This window comes from Lipophrys pholis, assembly GCF_963383615.2.
Source record: "Lipophrys pholis genome assembly, chromosome: 4".
In the NCBI taxonomy this organism is placed as follows: domain Eukaryota; kingdom Metazoa; phylum Chordata; class Actinopteri; order Blenniiformes; family Blenniidae; genus Lipophrys; species Lipophrys pholis.
In genome coordinates, this window is record NC_137637.1 from 15,806,412 (window position 1) to 15,831,029 (window position 24,618).

The 24,618-nt window shown below is 40.9% G+C and overlaps 1 protein-coding gene across 1 annotated transcript; it reads left to right on the forward strand.

The window, feature by feature from the left end:
• Nucleotides 1-11,854: 11,854 nt before the first annotated feature.
• Nucleotides 11,855-18,489, forward strand: LOC308108662 (caM kinase-like vesicle-associated protein; the record flags this gene model as incomplete). Its single annotated transcript, XM_080461803.1, has 10 exons — nt 11,855-11,949; nt 12,049-12,180; nt 13,845-13,919; nt 14,505-14,643; nt 15,369-15,489; nt 15,592-15,667; nt 15,776-15,912; nt 16,114-16,192; nt 17,372-17,459; nt 18,115-18,489. The coding sequence occupies 10 exons, from the start codon at nt 11,855-11,857 to the stop codon at nt 18,487-18,489; spliced, it is 1,317 nt and encodes a 438-aa protein (XP_080317929.1).
• Between the last annotated feature and the right edge of the window lie 6,129 nt (nt 18,490-24,618).

Here is a 24,618-nt window from a genome sequence, read left to right on the forward strand (position 1 = left end):
AGATTATTCTGAAAGGCAGTTTCCCAACTCCACAACATTTTAAATGTTGGAATTTGTTCAAATTGACCACAGTCAATGAATTTGTTCATTTATAGAAGTCATTTTGAGCGACTTGTACAGGACAGAAAATTCCAAGCGTATAGATATAGATGCAGTGATGTTCAGAAACTCACCAGTCACCCTGAACAGTGAAATGATTGAAAACAAGAAATCTTTTTGGTTGAATCGCCTAACGTGGATTGAATCACTTCCTGAAATGATTTCTGTACTCAGTTGGAAGTGAACATGCAAGGATACATCTGTGAGTGGAAGCACCTGGACATCAACTACGCATGCAGGGAGAAGATGCAACTGATGCACTGAAACCCCTTTAAGCTCAAAAACACCTTAAACCTGGGACGTTTCAACTATCAGGCCAAACCAAACATTCCAAGCGTAGTTTGGTGTGTTTGAGCAGTTGCTCTGGAAATTCCTGAGAAAAATACAGTCCCTGCTTCAGTTCAGTATGGCAACGTAGTCAGCACCTTTTGTTAATCACTGAATAATTTGATTACAAACAATAACATTAACAACAACAAATGTTTACTATGAAATAATTTTTATGATTCAGGACACTGAGTCGTTTTGGTTCCATCTGCAGGAGGTGTAACACTGAAAAAAACTAATTGTTAAACTTTGATGCAAATATAAACTCACTGAAAAATGAATATTACTTTTTTTTTTTACTTGGTTAGGTGTCTAGGAATGTAAGGACTCCAAAATATTTGTACCTGACAACACAGAGTGTCAAATGATAAGAACATTTTGTCCCTCTGAGACTTTGAAACTCAGTCACAGTTATTGATCCCAGTGACACATTTTTACCTTGATTATTTAATATGGTTTACATAAAATATAAATATCCAGGTGGATTGTGTGAATTGAAGGTCACAAGCTTGTGAAGTTTTTAGCATTCTTACCAGACAGAATCTATTTGTGAATTGGTGGCTTTCCGTGCTCGGTTTGTATGTTTTCCTTGTGTGCACAAAGGTGTTCTCCTGCTATTCTTCCTCCCAAAGTACAAAAACATGTGTCTGAAGCTAATTGGCGACCATAAATTCCCTCAAGGTGTGAACATGAGTGTGGACTGATGACCTGCCCAGAGTGTAACCTCTATCCACCAATTGGATTGACTAAGCCCACCACCCCCATGACCCTGAATTAGCTGAAGCGGTATAAAAGATAGATAATATTTTTGTATTTAGTGGAAATGCTGGTTTGGCGAGTATAGACTTGAATAGGCAATTTCTTTTTCTTTTTTAAAACCTACAAGTAGATTACACTTGTAAATGAGCACATTGTGAGCAAAATTATTTAAATCACATCCCGAAAGTCTCCATACAGCAGATTTTAAATGCAGGACATGAAACCTCTCCCCGAGGCAAACCACATACATCCCACGGCCACTATTCAAACACTAGTAGCAGCGTCAGCTTATCCTGCTCGAATCACTTTTAATAATTGATGTAACCAAACCACTGGCATCTAATATTCACAGTGTCTTTATGACTTACACAGATAAAAAAGCAGCAAAGGGCTGTCTAAATCAGCTTTGTGGTGTACCTACCTAGTGAGGTATTTCTGCAGGTGTATAATGCTGAAGGTCTTTGGTTATCTGCTCCAGAATCATTTCTCTTTTGGGACAAACATGAGATGAAGGCGTGTTGTGCTGGCAGCACTAAAAACACACTGGAGACAGGTGCAGTTTCAGGTTTTCATGGACAGTCATGTCCGCTTGTGTTCCAGGTTTTAAATCACTTCTAGTCAGAAGTCTGTAGAAACTGACTCAGGCTTTTCTTTGCCAAAAAGTAGATACTCTGTGCCAAGAGGAACAAAAAGCGGCAAAGGCATGTAGCTGTGGTGTTAGTCAGCCCTGAGACGGTGACTGCAATGCAAGCAAGCTCTGTTTGCAGCAAATTATGAATACCGCAAAACTAAAACGGTACATTTTCCCAGCCTAATGAAGGAAGTACTCTAACGGTGTGATGAGAGACGTGTAGAAAGGACAATCACGTGGAGTGCTGTGCAAAAGTTATAGGCAGGTGTTTAGGTGCTACAAATGTATTTTCTATTCATTCACTTTGTATTCTGTGACTTGAGAGGAACCTTCTCACTTCACAGCCTCAATTCACCGCTGCCTATAACTTTAACACACAAGTAGCCTATGTATGGGATCTTTTCCTTCACGTGACACACCCCTGTTGTCTCACCTCTCTCTTGAAAGCTGTTCTAAGAAGGGGCTGCAGTGAAATTGTCATGTCACTCTTTTAAGGTGCAAAGTCAAGACTGTGGTCTTGTCTCTGCAATAGTGGGCTCTCAGCACAGATGTGAGAGTGATGGCGCAGGAAGACAGAAGGAGGCAAAGTGAAGTGGGTGCAACTCAGCTTTTCTCCAGCTCACTGGACTGGTTGAGAAGTCGCTGCAGGATTTTGTCATTCAGAGAATAATGCGGCAATAAGAGTCAGATGTGGGGATTTGTCTTGAATGAATGACAACGTGTCGTTCTTTAAATATGACAACATGATGAGGGTCCGTGGCCTCGAATAAGGGCTCGTAAAGCCTCCATTCCTCCTTGATGCTTGGCAAATAAGTCAGAGATGTCGTGGATTCTTGAGAGATTTTCTGTGTGTGCGATTGACGCTGGTGTTGATGAACAGGGCAGCACACTGAATAAGGATTAGATGAAGGTTGAGGGGGAAATAAAAGCTGGAATGCACTTATTACACCACTGCCACAGCTGCCATGCTTCTGCTCCTTACACACTCCTAAGCAAGCGCCCTGGGACTCAGCCGTTCCTCGATGCCGGAAAGACACAAACCACAGGCCCTGAGAGACACACTGTGGAAACAGAGACTGCTTGTCATGAATAATTAATTCAATTGTGTAGGCACCCACTTTAAAAAAAAAAAAAAAACTTGGGCAATATCCTTATTATGCTTCATATACACTGTTGATTGATACAGCTTTCCACCTCTTTATCACCGTCTTCCTACCCCTCCCCTCCCCCTGGTCCACGCTCCTCTGTTAGCCCTGCAAAGGTTGAAATAGCAAGCCTGCTACTGTGTGCTGCAGTGCAACTTTAATTAGTGTGGTAAAAAAGCCCCAGAGACAGCAGCATGCAAACTTTTGTGTCAACATTTCCTTGGAGCCATTTCTCCTTCAAGTCAAAATGTAAAAAGATGTAATTCTTCTGAGGTGCAGTAATGAGGCAGAGTGATAATGTTGCTGAATGTTGGTTCCTCTTCCCCAGCGACTTCCCGAGAACTGTTTCCATGAACACACTGAGCCATACATACTCTCAGTTTCCATGCATACGTGATTACACTGAATTATTGTGGATTGGACTGTATACTGGGAAATAATTGGGGCCCATATTGGGTTCCCAATTTTAACCAATAAGATCAAACTACTTCAGGGCAATCATAAGGCGAGGAGCTATTATTTTGCCCGTGCTAATAAAACTGCTTTTGGAGTCCGATACGGACAGATTTAGATTTATTGCATAACATCAATATCCCTCCGCGAGTCCGCTGTCCTTTCAGCACCCGTCGCCACTAATGGCTTGTTTCAGCTCTTGACTCATCCCTTCATACATAAAAGTTCACTCCGTATTTTTGGTTGTCACTGTCATAGAATTCCATTGTATATGAAACTATAGTAGACGAGTCTCAGTGTTTCTGGCAATTCCCCAAACTTGGATCAAGGGTATCTATAAATATGATGAATAGATGGATATTTATTCGCTTTGTGCTTTAGTTTCATAACACCTGCTCGCCTGTCTTCACTTTCCTTTATGCCCACATCTGACTTCAAAAGATTTGACTCTGCTTAGATACTGTACCTTCAAAGTCCCTGTGTTATTCCCCCTAAAAGAAACTTCAAATCCACAATTTAATTCAGCCTTTTTGACACCTCTGATATGTAAAATTTCCCACAGGATCAATCTCATCATGTCGGATGTGATTTGCAATCATCACCCAGGCCACAAGTGGGACCTTAGAGTTTTTTTTCTCACCTTTGAAATCAGCGATTCGTGTGGTCAACTTCTTACTCTGTTTAATGTAATCATAAATTAACAGGTATGTGGTTCTGAAAGAAATGTTTGGGTCACAGGAATGCCTTTTCCCTTCTCATTTGTTTTCCCCTTTTGGTTTTTTGAAATAGATGATCAAAGCAAGTTAGTGGAGCTTAAAAGTATACATATTCTGAGTGGAAAGTATATTTTCAGACTTAATTTCTTGATTGTGTAGTATTTATAAGTATTTGTGTCCATGTGTCCATATGTTGAAGTGTCTTCAAGCAAGAGACAAATTCCAATGCATAGACTGAGCACCTTGCGTGCGAAGGTGACGGACATTGTAAAGTGCTTTGGGTACTTGTTAAATCGGTGGAAAAGTGCTGTATAAGTGAAATGCATTTATCATATGAAGTTTCTTGGGAGATACACTTTAATGGAACAAAGTCTGAGAAAAGTAAAGACTGTCCTGAAGTAACTGAAATCTGACTGAAGCTTCAAGTGTAACTGCAGCCCAGGTTATATTTATAGTTTCCATTAGATGTTCCCCGGTTCAGGAAAGTCGAAAATACAGGCTTTCAGTTGACTTGCTGCAGTGCAACACAGACCTGTTTGTTAATATCTTCCTTTCCTTACGTTTGCTTAGAGCGCAAATTCTTTGCACTGTTTACAAGCAATACCAGCTTTGTGCACAGGAACAGAGATGGGGTGACATCCTTCTCACACCACTCCGTGTTGAGACTTACAGGACTGATGCCTCGCCCATCTGTGCTGACCTTATCTTCTCTTTTCAGCTGAAGGCAAAGTGCTATCGCAGTCTCTTGGCGAGTCCCAGGAGATCAGCAGGGACGAAAGAAAATGAATGTCAAGGATGTTTATTTCCTAATAGCTGGAGAGCTGCTCCTTGTGCGGCCGATTCTCCAACCAATTTCGAGGACCAGAGCGATGTGAGATGAAGAAAGACCAAGAGAGGGAGTGATGATATTTAAGATGGCTGAGCTGAGCCTTGTCAAAACAGAATTACCGGTTTGTCCAAAACACTCAGGAGCGGAGTGTGCTTCAGGGAGTCAACTTAGAACTGTGCGGCGAGGTGTAGCTCACTTCAAATGTAAAACTGTAAGTCTTCACCAATTAACAATATTAATTCTTTCATAGGTTTGCTGAATAAAACACAGAAAAGCAAGCATTATTATTCTGGTTTGTGATTGCAGTAATGTTCAAAGGAGTGTCACTGTGAATATGAAAGGTCTTTCTATGCAAACTAACATCTGAAAGTCTTGAAAAATGATTTTCTGAAGTTATTATGGAAGGAGGAGATATTAACAGATATCTGGCTTCATTCGAAGTGTCTAATAGAAGTAGAAGTCATGTATTGTCACTCTAGCAATGTTAAAACACAGTGTTCAATATTGTGACAGCAACCTCAGTGACAAAAGCAGTAACAAAAACAACACACAATGGTAAAAAATACAATACAGAAGGTAAAATATAAATGTTAAAATATTAAAATATGTACAACCAAGAAATAATTACAAGTCGCGCAGAGGGAAGTGTAGCAGCTGTGCAAATTGTTCAGTGCAAAATTATTGTGCAGTGTGTGTGGAGGGGGCGGTCAGTCCCAGGTTGATAGTAGTATGGTGGATGGATCAAACACACTTAACTTGGTTTCTTAAGGAATTGGCGGAGTGATTTACATGTAACACAAGATTGGGGGTGGGGGGGGGGGGGGGGGGGACCCGAGTTTAATACCAAGTGGAATTCTATTTTGGCAAATATAAATGGTGCAATTGTATGATATTTTGTGTGTGTTTGCTGCTGAGCATCTCTCTGTTTGCAAACAGCAGAGCTTTTGTAGGTTTTGGCACTCAAGCATGTAGTTCACATAGAATTGACCTTATAGCCTGATGGCTTCAGTCATGTCTTCAGTTTGTCAATCACACAGCTGCGTTCTGTTAGAATAGAATAGAATAGAATAGAATAGAATAGAATAGGGAAAAAATCACCACCACTGACCACTCCGCATTTTAATGTCAACGTATCTGCTCTTGCTATGGTAGTGACTACATTTGGTATTCAAACATCTGCTGTTGTTGTTGAAAATAGCGATAAGGACCTTGCCTCATCAGAATACAGTCGTCCAGCAGTCCTTGTATATGATATACTGTATGTAGAACCTTGTTGAACAATAAGTGCACTGTTTACAAAAATATAGCGCATTTTTAATGTCCGGCGGGTGAACGTTTGTCTGTGTGAAATGTAGTTTCTGCATAACTGGGGGCTTAGCGCCACTTGGCTGCACATCAGTAAATCTGTAATGGGCTGGAGTCAGCACTTGTGTGATGCATGGAGTGTGATCTTTGCTCTGCAACCTTATTTAGTGGCTGTTGAGCGGGGGGGGGGGGGGGGGGGGGTGATGTCTTAAAACAAGGAAACACTTCTCTATCTCTGAGGAATTCTGTACTCAGATTAGTGCAAACAGCTGCTCCCTCACATACATTGTGGAGGCTTACCATAGCAAACAGCTATTTTCCTGAGGCGTAACCCAACATTATGCCACAGTGGCAGGTAAAATAATCCCCTTTACCACCGCTTCAGAGAGTCTTGACAGAGTGCACTTTTAACTGCATTTAGCCGAGCCCTACAAGAGCTTCTCATTGATTTCAACAGACACAAACCCCCCCCCCCCCATCTTTTTCTCGTTGCCTCAGCAGGCTGGATGAAGCACGGCTCCTGCCTAATAAGCCTCGGAGCTTTATCTTTTTGCATCTCCCATTAGGTAAATCATCACAATTTTGTTAGTAATGGAGTAGGGTGTCCTAAATTAGCCTCTGCCAGCAGATAAGCATCACGAGTCACTCTGTAATGCTCCCAGAGGTCAGATAACACTCAGGGCAAGCGGTGATAACACAGCAATGTCGCTAATCTGGATCCAAATAGGATATACAACACTTTTTTCAATGATCTGATAACAAAGTGTGAAACTTATATCATAAAACATGTTTTCTAAATGTATAATGCATTTTGCCATCTACCTATTTGTCGTCTGTGCCTGCTGGATGACTATTCTGTTGTGGGGTGGTGGAGCCAATCCCAGCTGGCTATGAGCTAAAGACACAATGAACTCCAGATAGAGTCCATTCAGTCACTGGGCCTCCATGGGCACACGCTCAAAAATAAAATCCATACATGCGCAAGGAAAACATCCCAACTCCACAAAAACGCATCAGTCTCAAATCAAACCGGCGTTGGTAGGAACGTCATACATATATTCATACATTTTTGGTTTCAGATAAGGTGTTTCATCATTTACACCACTTGATTTAATAAGATTCTACATTGAGTAGATAGATTATGCTTTAAATTTGCATTTCATGAGTGATTTCCTAAGAATACCTTTATGAGTTACGTCACATGCAGACATTCTACAGTCTTTGAATGTAGGTTTTGTGTGCATTTCGCTGTTCACAAATGGTGTCACGTCCCAACAAGCATAGATATGCAGTTAGACGTGTTTGTGGAGGAAGTTGTCATTCACCTCATGGGATAGGACTAAATTTGCAAACAGAAGTCGTGGTGAGCCAACTGAGGAAATGACTCTTCACAATAACAGGGAGATACACTTGATATTCTATGTACATGAATGCAAACATGTTAAACAGATAGTATGTGTTATTTTGCACTTCTGTCACATGAGATCCTTAATATGGCCATCTTGTAGATCAGCTTGCACACTTGCACACTCAGTCGATCAGGTCTTCACGTTGCAGGAACCAATCCCAGCTGCATGTGTGCAAAGGCAGGGTGCACCATGAACAGGTGACCAATCCATCATAGGAAAAACACAGACAGACAGACAACCACACATTTAATTCCACTTTGTCCAATTTAAGATGGAGGGAGGCTCAAGCCAATCAAAGATGACCATTTGTGGAAGAAAACACATTGAGGACGCTTATTTTCCCTCCACAAAGAAAAGCCCTTAAATCAGGAGTCAAACCTGGAACATTCTCACTGTAAAGTGGGAGTCCTCATCACTACTCCAAAGTACCATCCATCAATTATAGTGTTTCATACACTCCTAGTTTAAGATCGAAAAGTTTACTCATTTGGATTTTTGTGTTCATGTTACTTTTAGCTACTCATGTAACTTGGTAGGTTCACAATAAAACAAATCAGAAATGTCGCTACTTTTTCTCTTTTTGTTTTTGCTCTGTCACAATGCTTCAACACTCTAGCCTACTACTTCAGCTACACTCTGTATTTAGCAGTTTTCTGGCATATGTTATTTCTGACATAATTTCAAGAGCTTCACTCTATCTGCCAAACCTACTCAAAACTTCCTCTGTTTACACTAATGAAGAACTACACTTTCCTATGCTCAGCACAATTTCAACAAGGCAGAGCGCCTACCACCGGGACCCATGTTGTGTGTATTAAGAGTGGAAGGGAGACGGAGGGTCAGGAAAGGTCAGGTCCTCCGTCGGCTACGCAACACCGACTCTTGGTTGGGATGAGCAAGGGGAATGTGTTTTCTCTCTGCGGTTCGTACTGAGTTGCGTTGGTTTCGATTGGAGTCGGTTCCGCAGTGAACAGATTGCACCTCCTTACACATTATGCCATACCTCTCATACTGGCTGCGCTCATTTACATGTGGACATCCATCACCCAGAGTGTCAGCGCAGATGGTTCTTGTTGTGTGGCTGGGAAAATATAAAAAAAATTTTTTTTTACACTGCCTTCATCCTCGGGAATTCTTTGCTGTGTGGTTGTTTTTCAGCCACGTCCCTGCTTTACATTCACAGTTTTACATACTGAACGTTCACAACAGTCCCAGACGAGTCAGCTCAGCCGCAGTGCTGCTGTTCGATTCTGTGGGGAGCTTGTACTGTTTTTTTATGAATGGAAATGCTGCACAATTAAAATCCTTCATTGACAATTATCAAATGTTGGTTTTTGTTTGTGATTAAATTGCATTATTGCATACACATTCAAATTAACAAATTGTGCATTTTCATTTTAAAAGTACTGCAATATGAAAAACAATTACGTCAAATGATGAGCTGTTCAACACCCCTTTTTTTATTATATATTTTTTTTTGGCACTGCCAGGGTATTCATGTTTTATGTAGTTTCTTATCGCAAAGAGACTTAACTTAATGTCCAGAGCGATTGTTGGCAATATTAAATGACTGCGATAACAACAGGTTAACGTACACAGAACTTGTGAAATGGAATATGCCTTTTTTTCTATATATTTTTCTTTAAAGACAATAAAATTGGTCTTTACTGTCTTAAAAGGTCTCTTAAAATATGTCTTAATAGTTGCTCAGACAGTTCCACTCATGGACAGGACAAGATGGGACATCAAACTTACACACAGAGGATCAGAGGATCACACAGTTCTTGATGGTAAATATTATAAGAGATTGCTGATTTAAAGATGCATTTTTTTTTAATTGGACCCAGTTTCTCAGTCTACGTTGTTAAGAGCAAAGTTGCAAATCAATAAACACAGTTTTTTTTATGGGAATATTGGAGTCAAATGTCTTCATTTATTGGTTGTTTAACACACTAAATATGCCAAAAATATCCTCCCCCATTTTGCCTATAAATGCTTTCTTAATTGTGTTTCCAGAAGATTTACTACACAATGCTACACAGACTATTGATACTGAGATATCAAATTACATGAGCCAAGATTAATGGTTTTATCCATGTTTGTGCTGTGGACCAGGTAGCAGGCACACAGAAAGGCTGCAGCAGCACAAGAAAGTGTGACGGCCCCTAATTAAAACTTTTCAACTGGCTGAGTGTTGCATCCGAGCGGCATTTATCATGTTTCCACATGTTTTCAGTGATCCTACTGTGTTTTTGTTGAAGGAGCTGAAAAGAGCAGCCACATTACATTTAGGTTCGGGGAACAAACGTCTGTACATTAAGTGTGATTTAGAACTTGAGCTTTTCTTGTTGTATTATATGAAACTGCAAATAAAAGTAAAGCGACAATTGAATCCAGCTTTGGATACGACTCTGCTTCAGCAGATGCACACCTTTTTAGTCTCCTGATGGGATCGTGCAAATTTGTGTGTATGGCGTTTTGTATTAAGAGTATTTGTATTTGTATTTGGAGTTTATTATTAAGATGTATCGATCTTGACATTTAATGTATTCATATTCACGTTTTTTTAAATATAGAATTATATAGTTTAACTGTATACATGTGATAATTACTGTCTGTGTGAGGCACTTTTAATTTTGTTTTCTCCAAATATCTGTATTTTGTTCTGGACCCACTGTGGCTACACATTTTAACAAATAAGTATAATGTTTACTACTTTTAAGTGGATATATTCTCACAACTAATTGTGCCTATTCAAATGTTACCCAACAAAGTGCCCACCACTCGTAATATATTCATATGAATGATTATTTGCTTTAATAATATAACAACAAAGCAAATAAAATACAGGCTCACATTTGAATAGTACAGTGGTTTACAGAGCCCTTGAAAATACAAATATTACATATTGATCCACTTTGTAAATACACTTGTGCATATTTCAAATAGAAAAACAACCCAGGAATGTCTAGAAAAAGGTGTGGTAATAGAAGAAGTAGTCGTAGTAATAGTAGTAGCAGTAGTAGTAGTAGTAGATCAAAATGTATTGCTTTGTCTTTGGAAATGAAGACTGAATGTTCATTCTGCCAAGCCTCTACTTTTAAAAATGAAAGCCAAGTCTGGATAAATGCAGAGACAATATTTTATTGTCTAAGTTTTTATTTGATCCGCTGTAACTGGTCTGGCTCCTTTCTTTGTTTGTTCAGATTTGTTGCTGATGAATTATGTTATGTAGAGCTTTTCAGATGCAGGTATAGATACAACATTCTGACTTTTGCTCTGCACACTGACGATGGGTGAAATCTTTCAGCTCCAGTTGTCTGTCCAACATTTCATTCCAAACTTTGGGCTGAACCGCCACATATTCTTGGACATTTGTGTTACTTTTATAATAAACTTCCATCTTTTTCTGTGCAAGTGCTTCAGACTATCTCGAAGCACAGAAAAAAAAAGCACCATTTTTTCTTCTTTAAACACAAAAATAGCTATTCTGAATATAAAACCTCTGATTGTCGCTTTTAAGAATGTATCGAGGATTCAACTTCCACTTTATGCCATTAGAGAGGCTGCGCAGCAATTAGGTGCTGGAGTGTAGATGCAAAGCTGTGTGAAGCACTTTATTCCTCGTGGACTCTGGGGTGCTCAGCCCGTAATTGCCTGCTCCCTCTCTTGATTGGAAATGCTTCACTTGTTGCCGTGGTTGTGGTTTAACCCTCTGAGTTATATTGTTTAGACCACAGAAAAGTGCAGGTGCGCCCCTCCAGACTTTTGGCTTTTAGAAGTCATAAGACGATAGCACCGGGCTGGGACTGTGCAGCAGATATCTCTGTGGCTTTCAGACTGTGTTGTTGCAAGATCAGGAAAAAGCTCTGTTACAGTTTAGTGAAGCAACCTGCTGCACCAGAACCGCCTCTGGTGGCTCTTTAGCTCTCACACTTTTGAAAGGCTTTCTCAGCACTACTTGGTTAATCTTTTATGACTAAGGGAGGGACACACTTTTGCCAAGTCATCAACCAGTGTGACATTACGGCGCAGTGTGAGGCAAAACTGAAGAAATAATCATCAGTTAGGTGGGACATTGTGAGAGATTGATGTGTCATCTCTGCCTTGCCAATGATTATCACTCCGTCCCTCTTTTCTCTCTCTCCTTCTGTCTCCATCGCCACAGGTCAGGACCGGCCATGCCATTTGGCTGTATAACAATCGGGGAAAAGAAGGATTATCACAATCCTTCTGACGTGACGGATAAGTATGATCTGGGTCAGATCGTTAAATCGTGAGTACCTTGACAGCCGCTTGTGTTAACAAACCTCCTAAGAAAGAAACCTTTTGAACGTAAGCACAACTTAAGCGCCACTCGATGACTCTTCCGCAGGGAGGAGTTCTGCGAGATCTTCAGGGCAAAGGACAAAACCACAATGAAAATGTTCACGTGTAAAAAGTTCATGAAAAAGGATGGGAGGAAAGTCCGCAAAGCTGCCAAAAATGAGATCCTCATCCTGAAGATGTGAGTTGTCCAAAAACATTCTCTTTCTCTGTTTCGTCTTTTTAAACATTCGTTTCACAGACAATATCAGTTTCGTCAACTTGTACTCAGCTCCGTGTCGTCGGATTAAATGGAAAAGTCAAACTCATCACCATTTGCTCAGTTTATCACACACAATCACTGGTTAAGGCAGCCTTGTTTATCTCAGACACTTTCATGGCCTCTCTTTTCTCCCTGATTACAAAATGTCCAATAATGTTCACATTAAATAACTGTTATTTAAAATGGTGTCACATACAGCAGGGGAAGCAGTGAGTCAATAAAGAAGAAGCTTTGATTCTAAAATGATACTGAGACCATCACAGTAACTACGATTGATTCTGTTTCCACTTTTAAGAACTTGTCAGGGGGGTGTCAATGGAAAGTCAACTGACCTTGTGAGATGAATAATTAAATGTACTGTTAAACTTTCGATACTAAAACTACACCTTAACATTTCAGTGTTTGCACTGAAAGTTAACCAAAAATATCACAGCCAGTATCTCATATTAATAAAATTACTTTCTATTTTACTAAGGTTCACTTTTTTAAACTGCTGATTTAAAGTTCCAACCAGCAGGGAAAAAAAATAAGAGATACGACTCGATCCACTATGGGTGATCAGAAATTATGAAATCTCGGGTGTAATTCCATTGAAAGAGAAGTGTAGATATTTTGCGTGAAGCACATTTACACATTTTTAATGAGGAAGAGAGAGAGTAGATTGTATTTTGTGAGTCTATAACAACCTTAACAAGGCAATTAAACTTCTTTGTTCAGAAATCGCGTAAGAAAATGGTTCGCGAGCAAATTAAAACCTGGCTGGAGGAGATTCTTAATGGAAGTGTCAAAATCATGATAGTGGCACTACTTATATACAAGGAAACCCAAAAAAGTGTTGGATTAAGGCACGCAGTCAACACAAATCTCTAGGTTTGCAAACATGGCTCAACTGTTGCATGATTAAACATGTGGTTGCGGAAAAAACACTGAAGAACAGTAATAATATTCACCGTTTCCTTCAATTTATTGCTTGAATATCAAATATTGTATACAACAGTCCCATGGAGCATTGCATTTGTCTTTAGTTATTTCTTTCTACATCCATTTTTTTTTTTAAATAAAACCCTCCACTTGTGAGCGGTGACGCACACGATTTCTATTTGCGTAAGTGTCAAATGAGTTTGGAGCAAAAGGTGAACACGATTTAAGAATACAGCTGAAGTCCTTTGTAGTACTTTTTGAACAGTATACAAATTATGCATGTTTCACAACTTCCTTGAGAATTTCTCAGCAAATGCCAACTTTCAGCAGGATAAAGTTTTACTCTTGGCACAGGCAGCCCAGCATTTAATGACTTAATGCTCACATGGACACTTTAAATCAAACGCATGTGCTTTTTCTATGGATGGGCAGCTCAACATGTAGATCTCATGACAGAAAGAACTAGATCAATTGATTCTGTCTTGCAATCTGAGTACAGTCGTTCTCTTTCCCTGCCTCTGTGACTGATGTAGCATGTTGTTCATGGCCACTAAACAGGTCTTTACATTTTTCCTATGGTTGACTGAGTGATTCAGACACTGACTGATATTTGACTGACAGCGTCATGCCTCCACTGTCATATCTGACACTTCTCTCCGCAGGGTGAAGCATCCCAACATTCTACAACTGGTGGACGTCTTCGAGACCAAAAAGGAATATTTCCTCTTCCTTGAACTGTGAGTTCAGACGTCTGATGAGCCGAGGGGAATGGCCCTCAGCTAGTCTTTGCCATAGCGTTTGTATATATGAGTATTCCATGATGAGAAATGAGTGGTTGTAGCCCAAGGCCCTGCAGATATGAGAACGGCTCTGAGCTCCACTCATTTGGTATTCAGATACGATCGCCTGCTTGCTTATTCGTTTTAATCAGCATGTGTTCTTGGGGAGTTTGGTGCTTTTCCACAGAGATGCTAAATGGGGGGTGCTTGTCTCCTGCTTTAAAGACACTTGGGTTTATAGGTTCAGTGGAATTGTGGTTCAACTATAATTCACCAAATGCAGATGAAACATCTCCAGGGAAATCATGTACCCATCTGTGAGATTGTCTTTGAGTGACAGCAGTTTATTCTAAACATACAATGTGGTGCACATTGTTCCCTGCACTTTCACCTCGCTGCATCGTCGCCTCTCCAGTTCTTCAAACAGTGAAGACAGCTGTTGACATTTTCCGAGAGAACTAAAGGAAGATGCCTGAAAGCTTTCAATTGCTTGACTTTCAGCAGCAAACATGGCACACACTATAGTTTTCTTCTTCCCTACAGGGCAACAGGCAGGGAGGTGTTTGACTGGATCCTGGATCAAGGGTACTACTCAGAGCGAGACACCAGCAACGTGGTGCGCCAAGTGTTGGAGGCTGTCGCCTACCTCCACTCCCTGCATATTGTCCACAGAAACCTCAAGGTAACAGTGGGCATGCTTGAATATTTAGATGAATTCCGGTTGTCAGCTAAAGTCATCGCGGTTACTGTTCCCAAAGTGCCGCAACTTACGCAACATCTGTGCGTTACCATGGCAACAAGTGACTTCAAACTCACCATGACGCTCAACTAGTCTGAGACTTAAAAATGTATTGTTGGAAAGTAAGTGTGTACATTTACTCATAGATTTTACTCAAGTACAGCTCTCATATACTTTTCTGTTTGTTCCTTGCAGTCCATTAGATTTTAATGGAAAGTACATCACTTTTTACTGTACTCTGCTTATTTTACGGGTAGACATTGTTTACTTTTCCATTGATGATTTGACATTATAAATACACCTACACAAAAAATTACTTTCTATTTAAAGTGATTGTCAACCTGCTGATTCATTTGTACTACAATATATATATATATAAATATATATATATATTTATTTATTTTTTCTTTTCTTTTTCTAAGTAGTCACATTTGTGTCACAACCATCAGATTTAATCTAATGTTGTTCAAATACAAACGTCTGAATCCACCGCATCAGACCAGCGTCACGCTGAGAAGCCACCCACTCCATAATTAAACTTTTACGTGTTCTAGGTCTCTTCATTACTTTTGTTGGAAAATTATCTCGGCAATTCAAGCTTCACCGCATGAAAGACTGTGCTCTTAAATTTTACATCGCCTGTCATTGTAATGTGTCACTCTCTGCAGCTTGAGAACTTGGTTTACTACAACCGCCTGAAGCACTCTAAAATAGTCATCAGTGACTTCCATCTCGCCAAGCTGGAGAACGGACTCATCAAAGACCCCTGTGGGACACCAGAGTACCTGGGTGAGAATACTGAATTCACCACAGGGCAGATCAGGACTGTGTTTTGCGGCAGTTCTTTGCCGTTTTCATTCTGTAAAATGAGGTTTTTGTTGTCCTGTGCAGCTCCAGAGGTGGTGGGCAGGCAGCGGTATGGCAGGCCGGTGGACTGCTGGGCCACGGGTGTCATCATGTACATACTGTAAGTCATAAACAGTGTTAGATGTCCTATATGGATTTGTTTAGATACAGTTCCTAAACTTGCAGATGTAGATTTCTGACTGCTGATGTTCCTCCTTTCTTGCTCCAGGCTGTCAGGAAACCCTCCTTTCTATGATGAAACTGATGATGATGATTACGAAAATCACGACAAGAACCTGTTCAGAAAGATCCTGGCAGGCGATTACGAGTTCGACTCGCCGTACTGGGACGAGATCTCTGATTCAGGTGCTTTTAAGATAAAGTTGACACTGAAAAAAAAAAAAAACACACTGGCAGCTTCTTGGGTAAACATTTCAAATTTGTAGAGTTTCTTCCCTATTCTTACCTCTGGAGCGTTCAAACACACGTCAAGCTTGTGTTCTGATCCGTCAGGGGAATAAACCCCTTTTTCTTGACTTTCCCGCCTTTGTGATTTTCCCCTGACAGCCAAGAGTCTGGTTGCTCGTTTGATGGAGGTGGATCAAGACCAGAGACTGACAGCTCAGGAGGCTATAAACCATGAATGGTAGGCAGCGAGCTTTGATACGTTGTGAGGGCCATTTAAGTCGGAGCAATCACAACGTATTAAACGTAATGCTGACTTTGCCTCTTTTTTGAATTATATTATCACATTTGAATGTTGCAAAAGGTCAGTTCACTCCAACATGCAAATTAATGCTGTTTAGACTTGTATTATCCACAGAAGCAGTGTGGTTGTTTTGTGTCTGAACTTTATTAAACAAATGCTGCATTTAAAAAACTTTGATAGAGAGAATTGTGAGTCCCAGCTGATGTCTGTCTGTTTCAGTGACCCTGTGACATTTAGTTGGACGCCACCAGCCAATTGACATTTCTAAACCGTGTTAACAAGTTCTCACACATACAGACAGACGGACGGTCTCAAGAGAGTTTTTTGACTTTGAAATTTGGCTTTTAATCACATATAATTCATATAATGCTCCCTTTTAGTGCTAAATGTCTGCTTTGTGACCAAAAAAGGTAGTATTCCGAGGTACTTTTATGTTTTCAGTCTTGATTTTGTTTAATCACACTTAAGAACAATTAACAATCTCTTTTCTTCTTCACTACTTTTAATCTGTGCTACTGAGTACTCGCACAGTTTATTCTTGTACCAGACAAAAGTCCTAATTTATATCAATATTTTTTTTTACAAAACAAATTGTGAATTTTTTATACTTAATTAATTATTTGAGAAATGTAGTGTGACCATAAATATTTTACATTCACGTTTACTATTAACACTGCAATATGTGCTTAAAGAGATGAATTTAATGGATGTAACAGTAGGTATTCTCGAGAAAACATTTTCAGTCCTCTTTCTATCACCAGAGTTACATAAATGTTACATCGACGTAGTAAATGTAAGACAAAACCATTTTGGGGAGACTTTAACATTCACTTCAAGTCTGTCTGCTTATTTTGTTTTTTTAATATGAAGAAGCCTATTGATGTGAGCAGATATTGATTATATTTCAGCTTGATTTGGACTGCTGGTATTACTGAGTTAGTGAAAAAAAGGTTTCAAGAATTAAATGGTGAAATAAAAAAAAAAACTATTAAAGTATTAAATCAAAGCTCTGGCAAAAGTCAATAAAATGAACAATACATTGAGTGGCAGAAAACTCTCAAACTTTCAATGATTTTTTTTTGTTTTCATTCATTTTTTAATCATTTTGTTCCACAGGATCTCCGGTGGTGCAGCTTCAGATAAGAACATCAAAGAAAATGTTTGCGCACAAATCGAGAAGAATTTTGCAAGAGCAAAATGGAAGGTAAGCGCTTTTGTCTTGTCTTTTGGGACGAGTTTGTCAGCCGCTGCACTAGTAATAAACAAGAAAGTACACCAAAGGCAGTATACACGGTTTCAAACAAACAATGAGCATAGCGGTGATGTTTGTTGTGGCTTTACAAACGGGATCACATGTTGTACAGTGAGAGTTGTGTGTTGACCTCGGATGAGACGTGGCTGTCTTGCTACACATTACTGTGTGACGGCGACTTTTAAAAAACATTTAAATGCATCAGAAAATGTCACATCAATCAATCCAACATAACCGCCACACCAGATCAATAGTTTATACATGCTTATCAAGGGAAAATATTGGACTCCCTTCACATTTCTAGTTTTACCCTATACATAAATGCTCTTAGAACATCAGTTTGATTTTTGTTTCACTTATTTTATTCATCTTGTGATGGGACTTTGGATGTTCCTGGATGACATTGTCGTGGTTGTCACCTCTTATCCAGTTGAGGTTGACATCAAGCAGTCCAGCTTGCCCAGGTTCATTAAAGCCATAGTGCACGTTGGAGGATGTCAACACATTGTAGGATTGTTATTTCTGCGGTTATTTCTGCATCTGTGAGTGGATGGTTCCTCTGGTTGTAGCATCTGTTTGAGTTCAGGTTGCTCCTTCGCGCCTACAGAAAGCCGTGCGGGTCACCACCATCATGAAGAGACTGAGAGCTCCTGAGCAGAGTGGATCGAGGGCTAACAACCCTGCCGCCAGCGCCCCCGCGGCTCCCCAGGCTGCCAGTGACCCGAGTGCACCTACGTCTGCCGCTGCACCTGAGGTTACTCCCAACACCGCGGCGGAGCTCCCCGCTGGAGCTGAGCTCCCCGCTGGAGCTGAGCCGAGCCAACCCGCGCCAGAGGCCGAGGGCGCTGCGGCGGCCTCGGCCTCGGAGCTGCGACCGCAGGAGAGTCCAGCGCCACAGGCGGCTGCACTCACATCGCGGTGCAACGGGGAGGCTTCCGGCACTCTTCAAACAGCTGCTGAGGGTGGAGACGAGCAGGGCTAAACATCTCAATCCCCCCCCCCCCCCCACACACACACACACACACACACACTCAAACTCCCACATCCACCCCTGTGTGACCTCTGCAGTCCCCACCAACTCCTGCACACTGTACATTAGCTGCTAGCATGGTGACACTGACTCTGCTTCTCTTTCACATGCAGCATTAGTATCATCTCATGGAGGCTCTGTGCTCCCCTTTTCCTGAGTGCTGCATCGTACTGGCTTTCTTTCACATGTAGGGACTCTTTTGTTGTTGTTGATTAGTTTGTCCCCCCCCCCAAATTTGCTTTAAATTATAAGAACCACATCTATTTTCACACTTTGAAGTTTAGGGGTAAAATAAATCGGCTGCCATGACGTGGTTCACAGCAGAAGTCTTTATGCTGATACCTCTTGTAGTGATAAGAGAATATGAACAGGCATAATTGCACTGAAAACACTTTGATTCCTTTTTAATGAGCCACCTTGGGATACTTCTCCCTGCCACCCCTACAACTATTGTATTTCTTGGTAGAACCAGTAGAAAAGTTTTACCCCCGAAATCTTGAACTATTATAAACCCTGATGTTTAGAAAGTGCTGGTCCTCGCAGAAGAAGATCACATATATGCCCCTTGATGTGGGAAATATAACCAGTTTGTGTGCATTAAACAATGCTGAGATTGGTGACTGGCAGTCGTAGGCTTTTATCTTTAATGAGGCAGCTTCACACACAGACGCCATGTTCCTTTTCTAGGTTTCTGCTCAGGAAAAGAACCTCATAGCTGTAAGTGTAAAGATTGTGTACATAGAGACCTTTGTAGAAGTAGCCAAAACAGCATGCATTCTCACTTTTCGCTCTTCACTTCACAGTCACACCCACTTGGTGGATAAAGATGCGCCAACCCCGTCTTATCGTAGGGCGCAGCACTCTCGCCGCGAGTCTCCTCGAGACCTAATGTTCTCTTCAAAAGCATACTTCTCATTGTGCCGTCCACCACTTCTCCTCATTAGCTGCACAGTTTCCATTACATAGCAGTCCTATGCATTCAAGTGAAGTTGTAGCTTTTCTTTTGTCATCTTTATCCAACACCTATTTATTTGCAAATAATCATCCTCCCTGTATTTATAATCCAATCATGTATAAATATTTATTTAAAGCTGTAAAAAGCTAAATGTGCATTACCTAACATGTGCTTTTTTTTTAATCATCCCACAGAGCTTTCTTGACCCGTATCGTACAAAAACACAACGTATGAAGCAGATGTTTGAAATTTTCTATCTGACTTACTTATTATTTATTTTGAATATTTCGTTTCCATGTTTGTTTTGCACAATTTTTTTAAAAAGCTATTTATTTATTATATTGGTTTCCAGTTTATACTTGATCGACAGTAATAATCTCTTCTTGTCACTGGTCCCCTCGAGCATTAATAATGAGCGACATATGGAGATCTCTGTAAACACTTTAAAGGGAATTGAGCAATACATTCGACTGGCTGCAGAAACTGTGATTCCTGGTGTCCTTTCGATACAGTCCACGTACCTGTGAGTAAATGTCTGTAATACATGCCAGCGGTGTCCGGCCCATCGGGGTCTCACACACACACACACACACACACACACACACACACACACACACACACACACACACACACACACACACACACACACACACACACACACACACACACACACACACACACACACACACACACACACACACACACACACACACACACACACAGAGACACTCACACACGGCTGCTGTCAGACTGATGTGTGCACGGCTGTGATAACGCACACTGAAACACAAGTTTGAATGACAACAGCCGTGCCGTCGGTACAAATTTCAGACGGCTAAATTCAGTTGTGTGACCTGTCCTGACCTTTTTGTCTCATTTTACTCAAACTGTTTTCAACTCTGTGCAAAAATGCACATTTCGGGTAAAAGAAGGTGAAAACTGATTCAATTTATAATCGAATCTCAAGTCTGATTTTTTTGTTCCAGTCTTCTTATTCTACATGTATCTATTTTTTTTTTATTTGTGCTTTGATAGATTAGTCAACACACTGACATTTTTCCATCATGATCATTTTCTGACACTGTCGACACTGATTGAACAAGATGCCTAAATCAGAGGAATAAGGGATTTTTTCGTGTGAATAGATTATCTCATGTTGTTTGTTCTATTTGTTTAGATGGCAAATAAATACTGTTTAAATACTGTTGCACACTTTGAAGCAATGCTTTCCCCCCACCCCCAATACATTTCTCACTGTATTTAGTACTCCATGTCTGTTGATTTCGCCCATGCACTTAGAGGTGTATTTGTAAATGTGACGTTTGCCAGGACCAGTGGTCACCTGTAGGTCCTGCCCTGCATTTGTGAGCTCTGTAACCGTACTCCTTGACCGAGTTGATGACATTGATGGGAATAAAATTCAATTCATCTGTTTGTTCATGTGCAATCTGCTCTCATTTCTCCTCCAAGTCGACAGTCAGAGGACAGACGTGCATGGCATCGCTCCAGCCGGAAATTATCTTGAGAGAATGTGGGAAACAGCCTGTGTCATTACACTCTGCTTCTCCCCCGAACCCGGAGGAGAGCATCTGTGCTACACGCACTCAATTAGCACAAGCTTAGCGCCCCTCCTTGTGGGCTGTGAACTCGGGGTTCGAAAAATTCCCAGCAGTGCCTTTTGGTGACACTTTCCAGGATCCCATCAGAATAATAATGCAGGGAGTCTACTTTCCATGCCCTCTGGGGTCTACATTAGCTTCCTCTTGGGAGCTTTTCTTTTTTGTATTGCCCGACCGTAGCCAGCCATCGATACAGCCATCAAGGCCCTGGAGGATCCTATCTCCAGCTCTGTGTCGTTGGAGGACTTCATTAAGAGGCTGAGAGAAGTGCCAGCTTCTCGTTTCTCACATCAGATGAAAGACCACTGATAAGCCTGTCCTTGCCGGGAGGAAAAGTGAATTTTACAAGGAATACCGAAACATTTTGTCTTACATGTTACTTAAAGCGGTAGCTAAAACAGTAAAATGTCACTTATCAAAGTAAAATACAAAAAAATAAGAGTGGGCAAGAATGAATCCACACAAATGAAAAGTTGGTGTTTCCTTTCTTCACTATCTGTTTGTTGATGATGACATTATTCTGAGCTTGCAATCATGACAGTGATCAGCGGGTGGAGACTGCATGGATACACTTCATGCACAGGTCATGCTGGGATTAAAAAGCAGTCAATCACAGCAACATATCATGCTGTGCACCTTAAGGTGGTGCAAACATGTACTGCAGTCATAATTACCTGTGCCTGTTTTATATATAAAAATGTTTTATATATATATACACACACACACATATACTGTATATATATATATACACACACACACACACACACGCACACGCACATATACATATACGCAAGATTATTATCAATATTACCTGTTAAAACTGAAGTCAGAGACGCGCCCCTGAGTACTGAGAGCTTTGTAGTAAGAGAAAAGAGCAGACTGCCCCCAGCTGGACCAGTTTGGAACTGCAGTCACATATACAGTATATCTTCGTTTAACATGCTGTAACATAAAATCTTATTATCGCCTCAGCACAGACATAGCAGCATAAATTTACTTCTACTGAAAAGAAGAGGAGGAATGTGATACTGAATGAATCGCAGTTTCTCATCACATGCTTACGTCAGAGTTTGCAGAACTAATCAGAGCAGACTGATTCAAATCGATGTAGTTAAAAGCTACAAAAGAACAGTGAAGCAGACCAATTCAAGCAACATACCAATCAGATAATGTAGTACGAAAGGGATGATAAATATTGTAAGGATCCTCACTGGAAAGGCCATGATAGGTTCTCCACTAAAGCTGTAATTATTATATATAAAAAAAAAAAAACCCTGCAGGATTTTGAAGGACTTGCTCAATCCAGACACAAACCCAACTGTTTAGGTAAGATGTTGTTGTTGTTGTTGTTGTTGTTGTTGTTGTTGTTGTTGTCGCTAAATGCATTTTATGTTATCTGCAATCTATTCACATTCACATTGTGCACTAATGCGCATTGCAGAATCTATGAATTAAATTCCACACTGCAAAGTAGTCCAACACACCAGCTATGACATAAATGACATTTTTACTCTGTACTCTGTCTAACCAATTACACAGAGGAGTAGTGGTTAACACGCTGGCCTTTGCTACAAAACCATGAGGCTTGAGTCAAACCAGATCAATTCCAGGCTTGGGGTCACTTGTGTGGAGTTTGCAGGTTCTCCTTCTGTACATGGATTTTCTTCAGGTATGGATTTTCACCCATTGTCTAAGTAAATTCATTTGAGGTAAATTGGTGGGTTGCCCGTGTGTGTGTGTGTGTGTGTGTGTGTGTGTGTGTGTGTGTGTGTGTGTGTGTGTGTGTGTGTGTGTGTGTGTGTGTGTGTGAGACTGTCTGTATCTCCACGTATGGACAAGAGAACTGCATATGTAGCTATTGAAAGGAGGTGTCAAAAGATCGAGGGGAAAGTCAATCGCAAGTTATTGTTTGGAGGTTTGAAATAGATTATCGAATGTAAATTGTCAGATTAAAGGTACATACATAAAATAGACACCCAACAGTACTATTTATATTTAAAAAAATAAATACCATTGATGAAATTTGACGATCTATAATTACTTACATCTATATGCAAACAAAATTGTCATTGCGTACATTATCACAATGATGAACTTCTGGTGTGTCGTTGATTGAGGATTTATGTACTTTGAGATGTTATTGTGAGTATGCTGCCTGTGTGAAGTGATGCCCTGTTGTCATCTGCTGGTTTACATGGAGGCTGTTCAGAACTGGTCCTAAAGGGGCTCTGGTCCTGCATGTTTCAAATGTTTCTCTGCTTCAGCACTCACGAATCTAATTACGATGTCATCGTCAAGGGAGCAGAATAAAGAGCTATTTATTCCAATCAGGTAGAGTATGTAGCAGCAGGGTGCTACCTTGAAGACGCAAGGAGTTGAAGACCTCTTGTAAACAACATGTACTGCTGCTGTGAGCAGGACTCCTGTGGTGATGGAAAAGAAACAGCAGAGAGCAGTATTGCTCCCTCAGTTAACTTCGAGTTGAATGATGTCTCGCCCTCTCTGTCCCTGGAGCCTAATGTGAGTCTGACAACATGAGAGCTGGAAGTTTTGTCATGGCAAGACCAGGGTGTGATGAACAACATAAAGAATCCAGACACATAAGGAGCTAAACTCAAGCCCAGATCGGGATGAGATGCAGGACAAACTTTTAAAGTCGTGTCAGTTCATCATTTCTTTCTCTAACTGGCCAAGACTGAAGGTCTTTACAGGGACGCCAGTGAACAAAGACTGAGTTTCACGTCAAACTGCCTCTCATTATCTGACTTCTGTGTCGGTGCTCCAACAATGCAGTCAGTGTCGGACAGCTCGCACTGTGAGAGAGACAGAGCAGATACCCACAGAGCTGCTGCTCCGGAGCCACCAGATCACACTCCGTGATAAGACTCAGCCGGATTCCTCATCTGCAAAGTCAATTGAATGGCGCTAGTGATGCCACGGCTTGGCACTGGGTCATGTTGTATGCTGCTGTGGAGATAAATCCCTTCAGTAGCAGATTTCTCTTGTGCTGTGGGCCACTTTTCCACATTTACAGAACGTGGGTGAGTTCTGTGGTTTTGAGCCAGTGGCTGAGATGGTTTGATCTGAGGTGACGTGTGGTGATGACACAGATATCATTTATGCAGCCAGCGTGGGGGAAAATCGACCCTGTCCTCTATTCAGGACTGTTTGTCTCCCATCAGAGTCGCCTCTGCTCGACTTTGTGGAGATCAGATAAGCGAAGGGAACAGAGGTCTTTCTATGGGACATAAACAACGGGAAACAGACTCCTCCAAAGCCCAAATGTCGTCTGATGCTCTCAACGTCTTGTGATGGTTTCCAAACTATGACATATTGCTTCTCGTGTCCAGAGACAGACCCATGTAGGGATGAAAAGGTGTCTGCAGACATGCTCTCATCGTCAAACTGGGGAACAAAAGGGTCACTGAGGCTACGCCGAGCAGATAAGTGTAGCTTTACAACATGCCTGTATGTCCCACTCGAATAAAGAAAACAAAGGTAAACAAA